This window comes from Cynara cardunculus (genome assembly GCF_001531365.2).
Source record: "Cynara cardunculus var. scolymus isolate 2C chromosome LG 15, CcrdV1, whole genome shotgun sequence".
Lineage (NCBI taxonomy): Eukaryota > Viridiplantae > Streptophyta > Magnoliopsida > Asterales > Asteraceae > Cynara > Cynara cardunculus.
This window is the reverse complement of record NC_037542.1, coordinates 8,789,463-8,798,745: the sequence shown is the minus strand read 5'-3', so window position 1 is coordinate 8,798,745 and position 9,283 is coordinate 8,789,463. Positions and strand designations below refer to the sequence as shown.

At 34.5% G+C, this 9,283-nt stretch overlaps 1 protein-coding gene across 1 annotated transcript; it reads right to left on the bottom strand.

The window, feature by feature from the left end:
* Positions 1–2,550: 2,550 nt before the first annotated feature.
* Positions 2,551–5,551, bottom strand: LOC112528162 (formin-like protein 4). The gene is made up of 2 exons (XM_025139116.1): positions 4,507–5,551; positions 2,551–3,915 (listed from the first exon to the last, which is right to left on the bottom strand). Exons 1-2 carry the CDS (start codon positions 5,538–5,540, stop codon positions 2,616–2,618), a joined length of 2,334 nt encoding a protein of 777 aa, XP_024994884.1. The 5' UTR covers positions 5,541–5,551; the 3' UTR covers positions 2,551–2,615.
* Between the last annotated feature and the right edge of the window lie 3,732 nt (positions 5,552–9,283).

Here is a 9,283-nt window from a genome sequence, read left to right as displayed (position 1 = left end):
ATTTGATTGTGTTTATCTGCAGTTAGTTACACGAATTCAGATATGAGATGAAATCGGATAGAGATGAAATCGTTTAGGGATGAACGAGTTTAAGAGTTTTTAAGAGTTTTAGCCAAATGCTTTATAAGATAGTATAGATATAGATACAATGAGTTCATTACCTCAAATCCATTAATTCCATATCCGACTAATTGGGGGGAATGCAAACTTTATTTCGTTTCAGTCTTCTTTTCTCATATTCGTTCCGTCTCTCGATGCTGAATAGAACATCTTTTATATTTTGAAGTTGGACGGAATACATTTGTATTAAAAATATTATATAAAACAATTTTTCATTTATTATATTGGTTTTTACCAAACAATATCAGATACAATGCTCATTCATATTCTCTAGCATTCTATATTCGTTTTCATTCGTTACAACGAACCTAATGCTAATGGGTGGTGCTGATAGTTAGCTGGTGGCGGTGGCGGATGTTGAAGTTGATATGGATGCTTTTTTTCAAATCATAATGCATTCAAACATTTTTTTTAAATTTTCATTTATAATATACAGTATAGGATTTTAAAAAAAATCAAAATAAGAAAAGAAGGTAAAAATACCAAATTGCCCCTTACGTTGTCACCCCTAATATCAACAACTTGGACGACGTTAATGGGAGGAATTGATTTGGGTTAAAAAACATGATCTTCAAAAAGACTCATGTAATTTGGACGACATTTGTAATTTTGTCGGACAAAAATCAAAATATAAGTATTTATGAGGAACTAAATATGTAATTTCTTATGTGAAAAATATTTAAAATTTCATTATTTAAGTATATAAAAAAATTATATTTTATTAAATATATTAAATATTTAGATAATATATTTAATATTTAAATTGTTTAAACTAGAATAGCTTTGTATTTTTTATGGAAAATTGCACCAAAATGGAACAAACTTTCACCTGATTTTTATTTTTAGGAACCAACTTTCAAAATCGTTATTTAGGGGTCTCAATCAAACTTTTTGTTTATTTAAGGGTCTGGTTGATCTGTTGAACATGTAACATGTAATTTAATGGTCTCTATCAAACTTTTGGTTTGATTTGTCAAATTTGATTTAAAATTTAATATTGATACGGATTGATTAGATATAAAAATCTTGAATGTGTTATTTAATATTTATTTTTTATTACATCAATTAATTTTTTCTATTAAATTAATTTTTTATTATTGTAATAATTTGGATCTTCAATTTGATATATGAATTTAAAAAAAAATGAGATTTGAAATAAAAAATAGATTTTATTGCATTAATTTTTGAAAAAAAACGAATTTTAGTTATTTTTTATAATTATTTTACAAATTGGTTTCCTAAAATGACGATTTTGAAAGTTAATTTTCCAAAATAAGAATCAGATGAAAGTTGGTTCCATTTATGTGCAATTTTTTTTTTAATTTGATAAATTTTTTAACTTTTGAAGTCATGGTTAGGTGTTTCAACAGTTTTAGAAGGTTCCAAAAATGCCAGCAAATGACGACCTTCTTTTTCCCCACAAATGTGGAATGTTGGAAGGATCGATGGATAATAATAAGCTAACATGTTACATGAAATTAGGTTTATAATCTTGTTTGAATCGGCATTTCTAGTGTTCTTATCTGATCCATCTTTCCAAAATTAGGGTTTATAATCTGGTCCATTTTTCTATCAGCAGGCCCTCTTTCTGCACATTTTATTGGGGCTTTTAGTAGTACATCTGTCCTTATCTCAATCTTCATAAACGCTGGAAGATCGGAAGCGCCTAACATGGAGAATAAGGTACACATTTTTGCCCTTATCACTACTTCAAGTTGACTCGTAGTCCAATTTTCATTTTTTTTTGCAATTAGGGTTTGAAATTTTCTTGCTTGTATGAAATGATTTCATATGGTATTACAATCAGGTTTATTGATTTGGTTTCATTTCATTTCTTTTAAATTGGCCTATTAGTTCGATATTCAGGGTTCTTGAATGGGTTTGATCTCATATAGTTTAAATTATGCTATCAGTTCAACTTTTTGGCTTTTGCAATTAGGGCTTGAAATTTCCTTAATTGAGTGAGATGATTCCGTGGATCTCATATAGTTCATTTTTCCCATCTCTTACAATTAGGGTTCATTAGGTTTGGTTTCCTGTCGTTTAAATTGCCTAATTACTTAAGTTTTTTAGTTTGTGCTATCAGGGTTGTGATCTTCTTTATTGTAGTTTGACTAATCACCTCAATTTGTTAACTTGTGCAATTAGGGTTCTTGAGTAGGTATAATTTCATATAAACTGGCCCATTATTATCTTTGCCAATTAGGGCTTGAATTTTTCTCCAGTGTGGTTTGATCTCATTGATTTCATGTGGTTTAAATTTCAAATCTTTAGCTCTTCCAATTAGGGTTCGAAATAAAATTGTTCCAAATTGGTAAAAGGATCAGCAGAGAGGGGTATTAAACCCATTATCATGTTTGTACCAAATGCATTACTATTTGTACCTTGAAAAATAAGTTCACATATTTGAAAAAAAATGAGCTCGATATTGATACACTTGACTTCCTCATTTCAAATGCACACAAGTGATGTTTCTATACATGTTCTTTGCTTACTTACAAATCTTCATCTGAATCACTCGAACTGCTGCTGCTGCTAATGAAATTCGGCGGCAATACCGGAAACTTCACCGAGGGCCGGTTGGGAGATTTGGGCGTTGGCAACACCGCTGTTGCCTCCTGTTCGCCCCCTGTTCTTCTCTTTTGTAGTTTTATAGCAATATCAACACAAGCCTTATCAACCATTTCAAGAAAAGCTTTCACTATCACAAACAGTTGAAACTGCTTCCTTCCTTTATCTTTTGAAGCCCCAACTTGAAAGTACTCGTTCGTTTTCTTCACGAGCCCGATAATACGTTCTTCTTCTTCGCTCAACGCTTGAATTTCCTGTTCTGCCCTCTCGACGAACTTCTCCATTTCCCTCACGAAACCCCGTCCACCATCATCACCACCACATATTTCCACAGTCTTTGTGATTTCAGCCAAACGATTGCTTAACCCCGAGCATGATTTTGTAAGGAAATCATAGTCAATTCCAGCAGCTTTCTTGACATTAGAAAACTCGGAACTTATTCCTCCCACTACAGGCAATCCCAGCATTATGTAATCTTTCCCTCGAGATGCATCACAGTTTAAGCCAACGGTACTATTTCTTAAGCTGTGATTTCGGTTGATCATGCAGCGTTTTCCCTCTAAGCGAACAACTTCTTCAACAACGAAATGAAGCAAACTTGTCTTTCCATCACTGCTTTTAACATCGGATAGCTTCAGTAGAGAATTCAGATTAAAAGCTTGAGCATTTCCTCTTGAGGTTCCCGCATTCATACGATTGCCTGCTTTTAGAATTGCTTCTAGCAGTTTAACGAAAATCCCACGATTTCTAAGTTCTTTGCAAGCCGTTTCAATCGTAAGTAAGGTGTTCTTGATGTTGGATGCTTCTGAGGTGTAGTTTAACTTGAAGTACATAGCGTTGAATCGAGTAAAAGCTGAGGGAACTGCTCTCAGTATGTGGTAGAGGAAAGATTCAGCGTCAGCTAGCCGTGTGATGTCTTGATCATAGTTGAGAATGAGTTCTTCTTCTTCTTTTGTGGGACTGATTCGACTAAGCTTTTCGAGGGTATCTGTGTCTAGGCCTTTGCCTTCAAGGAGGCAATCAATGATTTCTTGTCTGGAGACGACTAATGATCGAAGAATTATTGCTATATTTTGCGATTTCCGGGTGTCAAGGATGAACACTTGAGAGGGTGGACCTGATTTTAGTATGTTTTTTGGAGTTGGCGAGTTGATGTTCTCTCGTGGCGATTTTTTGTTTGCTGCCACGGTTCCAAAAAGCGCTTCCATGAGATTATCATCAAACCTGAATCATATAGAGAGTGAAACATTTAAAGTTCTATAAATGGTTAGGTGTTTTAGTGGTTTAAGAGGCTCTGTATAAAATAGGTGCTAAATGAAAGGTACAAGTTGATACGTATTTTTTGGGTACAAGTGTATGTGCATTGAGTACAGCTCCATAATGCACACGAGTAACTGAATGAAAATCTAATGAACGGCTGAGAGTTTAAATGAAACCAAACCAAATTAACCCGGTATATCCCACTTGAGGTGGGGTTTGTGGAAGGTAAGATGTATACAGACCTGACCTCTGCTCCAAATAATAGAGCGACTGTTTCCGTGAAGACCCCAGACTTGGGAAAAGTGTAACAAAGAGGGAGACAGATATGATAAAGATTTGATAAATTGGTTAAGAGAAAGCAATAACACACAAAAGAAGCAGGTACAAAAAAGCATAACCAATTTAAGGAAACTTCTGAGAGTTTTTTAAATGGTGCAAGGCAAATGTGTTGAATGAAAGGTACTGTTTGTAAGTTTTTGGGTACAAGTGTACATGCATCCTGTACAACTCTATGATGCATCCAAGTATGAGCCTACGAAAAGCTTGAAATGGTACCTGAAAGAACCGTTTTTCATTTTGTCCCATGCCATTGGATGCCCCACGTTAGCGTTGACTTTATCCCAAGGCAGTGGCTTGAGTTTGACCTGTGAAGGTGGTGCTGGTCTTGATGATGAAGTGAAACCACCTATTTCAGGTGGTAACAGTGGTGGCGGGACATAACTCTTTCTTGCTACCACAGTTGAAGGTGGTGGAGGAGGGGGAGGTGGCGGCAGTGGTGGTGGTGAAGGCGGTGTTGGTGGTGGAGAGCGTGATGACAGCTGACTTTTCATCAAGATTTCTTGATTCACAACCGGAGGAGAATTATTTTGACTTCTATTTTCTTCCCCCGAAGGCCAAAGGTGAGAACCTGAAGATTTTCCTCTGAGTAAAGGAACTTCCTGAATTTGAACTTCAAATTTCTTTGACTTTCTTCCGCCATGGTCAACTGCCATCATTTTCTTTTCTTCTTCTTTCTCGTTGATTCTTGGGCGTTCTTTCCTAAAGAGTGCTTTTTTAGGCCCATCATCACCATCTAGATTCTTCCAATAAAGCACATCTAATCCTTCTTCATCAACAATCACCCCTTTGACCCCTTCAAATCTCATAAACTGATCATGCATAAGCAAAACCGGTTGCCGGGTATTGTCATTGCCGTTGTCATTGCCACCATGTAAACTCGGTTCTTTCTCTTTCCGGTAGCGTTTATATCTCACGAGTAGTAAAAAGAACAACCCTGATAAAACCAAAGCACTTGCTGCAGTTGCAGCCACTGCTGTGGCAACGGTTTTGTTAGATGACTTTGATGTGGGGGCAGGTGTGCTGATGGTGGGAGTAGGAGTAGGTGTAATATCCGCTGATGGAGGTGGAGGTGGCGGTTGCGATGGTGATGGAGGTGGCGGTGGTGGAAGAGGAGGAGGAGGAGGAAGAGGCCATGGATAAAAGACTTGAACGTTTTGAGGGATGGACTGGGAAGATGATTGGGGTAGGAAACAAGAAGCAAACAAGAAGAAATGCAACAACAATGGCAGAAATGGGATTTTGGCAGCCATTGAAATGCAGAGAGGGAGGTTTTAGGAGGAAGATGATGAAGAAAATTTGTTGATTTGTTTTGGAGGATTGTTGATTACTGTTTTTGATTTGGCTTAAAGCATTTTGGATTTGGTATTTTGCCTGTTTGGTTAATTGCTGACACTTTCAATGAAAGTAGTTGGCTCTTCCCATTTGTTTTCATTTTTCTTTACTTATATTGGTTGGGTGACTTCTTCTCTGAGTTTTGTCAAATGACTAAAATACCCTTGTACGTTTTCAACTTCTTATCCCTCAATTGTTTGGTTTGGTGACTTCTCGGGTTTTTGTCGAAATGTCTGCATTGCCGTTGTACGCTTTCAACTTCTTATCCACCGCGGATTGGGAGTTGGGGTGTAAATGGAGCGAGTTGACTTGGCCGTTTGGTCGGAAACTACTTAATTACCCATATGTATTTTCTAGTTTGACGTTGAAAGCACGGATGTGAAATACTTTTAAATAAAAATCCCCGTATGAAATTTTCAACTTCTAGGTCGAAAATAGAGATATAAAAGTTTTTTCTATTGTTTGTAAGAGAGTAAAATATAATTGTATATCAGGATCGCAAGCAAACATGTAAACTTGTCGGAGTCAAATCCGTGTTTTTTAATCAGAATGACTAAAATGCCCTTACTTATGTTTTAATAGGTTGGTAGACTAGTACATTTTTTTAAAGCAGTGAAATTTTCACAAGGGCATAAAAGTAATTGAGTAATGCAAATGTTTGATGCAGGTTTGAACAGGTATAACCAAAAAACTACCAATTAGGCATAATCTATATTAATATTCTGCTGTTATGAACAATAAAATATGAAACCTTGTCTCCATCAGGGTTCTGTACATTTTAAAGAAGTCAGAAGGAAGAAGAAATAGTCAAAATTAGATATACCTCACCTCTTTATATATATATATATATATATATATACACACACACACACACACACACACACACTAGAAGGGTACCCGTGCAATGCATCGAGACACATCTTGATTTCAGTGTTTCGTTTTATTCATTTTTTATGTCGATATAATATGGTTTTATGTGTTTTTGAGAAAACGATAATGTTTTTATTTTTAAATAAAATATAAATTTAAAAATATTATAAATTTTTGAAAAAAAATATGTCGATATCAGTATCATTAATCTTTTTAAAAGTTCTTGTGTTTTGGTGTAATTTTCTTAATTCAAAATTTTTAATTATAATTTAATTTAGGTTTAATAATATAATTTTTATAAAGATAATAATTAAGTATTCTGTTAGAATTTAATGATTATCTTAATTATATTTTAGATTTTTTATATTTAAAATGAGATGTTTAACCTGTATTTGATTATGTTTATCTGCAGTTAGTTACAAGAATTCAAAGATAGAGCTTTAATAAGTTGTACTTAAGCACAATCTACTTGTAATTTTGAATTTTAAGTAATATGCATCAATAAACAACACTTCATGCATAAAAAATGGTTTTTAAGAGTTTTGTTTAATGCATCAATAAACAACACTTCATTTAAGGGAGAACTGACTAGTTTGTGGTAACCGTGAGATCCAATCTCAACCACAAATCAATAAATAAATTAGGAAATTTATAATTTTGGTAATTTATAATTAAAATTTTAATACAAGGACATTTTAGGTATTTTCTATCCTCTCTCCCATCTTCTCTCTCCGTCCCCATCTTTCGGCCACTGTCCTCTGACCTCCGACCACCGTCCTCCGACCTCCGACCACCGTCCTCCGGTGATACCACAGTGTAATACTCAAACACATATAAGATGTATTGTGATACCACTGTGTTACATATCCAATCAACCACACAAACGACCACAGTGTGATACCAAATCACATATAAGATGCATTGTGATACCATTGTGGTATCACCGGAGGACGGTGGCCGGAGGCTGGGGGACGGAGGCCCGGAGACGAAGAGAAAAGAGAGGAGATAGGAGAGAGGAGAGAAAATACCTAAAATGTCCTTGCATTAAAATTTTAATTAAAAACTACCAAAATTATAAATTTCCTAATTTATCTATTGATTTGTGGTTGAGATTGGACCTCACGGTTACCACAAACTAATTAGTTCTCATTTGATTAGGCCTATATATATTTATTTATTTGTGGTTTCAATAGTTTAAAGCAAGTACCAAAAATACTTGCACAAAATTTTTGTTGACATTTCATTAATGCATGTACATCTAGTAATTTATGAGGTAACATTTATGAATATGATTCAAATTCGCCAATCTTCAAATTATCGTAGCAGAGTTTTAATCATTTGAACATGTTCATAAGTGATTTATATTGTTTGCGGTTACATGGTTATCTAAACATGTATCTAAATCATATTAGAAGAATACTGATATAAATACCACAATAAACATCTTTTATCATCTTTAAGATGCGATTGATACGTGGGGTAGGGCAGGACATACATATGGTAGTTGGATCTGGTTCCCGGATAGCCAGCTAGCCAGGTCTCAAGTCTGGGGATGAGGAAACACTGTCTCTACCCACTGGGGATGATGATGGTAACAATATTCCCCACCTTGCCTTAAGCTCGATCTATAATATATATAATTTTCTCGATTAGTCTTTGTTATTTTACATATTTTTCATTCTATCATCAACTACAACCGTTGATTTCCCATTGTTTTACACTACTCATCGATTATGTATTACCTTAGTCACTAATCTCTAAGTACTCTCGTATTTTTATATAAATTTTGTGTAATATGCAAAACCCATTTGAGGAATACTGATTTGAAACTCACTCAACTACTTGTATACTTGATTCAACACATGTTTGTTGCTCATTCAAAATCTATATATTAAAAATATACCGTACATTAACAATATCTTATTAACTTATTTCACCATCTTCGTACATTCAACTTTGTAAGAGACGTGTTTAAATGAAGTATATAATACACTTAATTAAATGTTTTTTTTTGGTCAAGGATAGGTTGGGGATGGAGACGGATAAGGTGCGTTTGGTATGCAGACTGGGTGGGATGGGATGGGACGAGACAAAAATAAATAGTCCCATGTTTAGTGTGCCATGGGACAAAAATGAGATGGGACTACATGGGACAAAAATAAGATTGGGTGAGACTATTCTTGAGTTTTTTTGTTTCACCAAAAACGGTACAATAACATGGGCCTACATTTGAGATTACAATATTCCCCTTATTATTTGATATCAAAATACGAACCTAATTTAATTGCATCCTCTTTCTTCTCTTCTGCAACCTCCATTCTTGATTCCAACCTCCATTCTTGAAATGTTAAAACTTTTGACAATGGCGTGACAAATGCTATTTACAATTGTTGTGTTTAAACTTTTTAAATTATGTGCGTATTTAGAATTTATGGTATGACAAATGTTATTTACATGTGGTTTTGGAATGTTAAAAAAAGTATTGATATCATAGATTAAATAATTTAAATATATATATGGTTGATTTGTTGTTATTTACAATCATTATACAGTATAAAATAACATTGAACAACATTTAAGGGTAATATGATTATTTTAACAATCTTGTCCTGTCATGTCCTAGTCGTACCAAACATAGGACATACAATTAGTCCTATCTTGTCCTGTCCCGTCCTGTTCTGTCTCATCCAGTCTGCGTACCAAACACTACCATAAAATGAACTTTGCCCCATTTCTAACAGGAAGGGACAAAAACTTGTACCACGTTTGGTGTAATATTAATTTTTTTTTA

Bases quoted from the DNA above. Each gene is read 5' to 3' on its own strand.
- LOC112528162 (XM_025139116.1), bottom strand. From the start codon at position 5,540: ATGGCTGCCAAAATCCCATTTCTGCCATTGTTGTTGCATTTCTTCTTG. The intron at 3,916-4,506 runs GTACCATTTCAA...TATATGATTCAG, and splicing joins ATGAAAAACGGTTCTTTCAG to GTTTGATGATAATCTCATGG.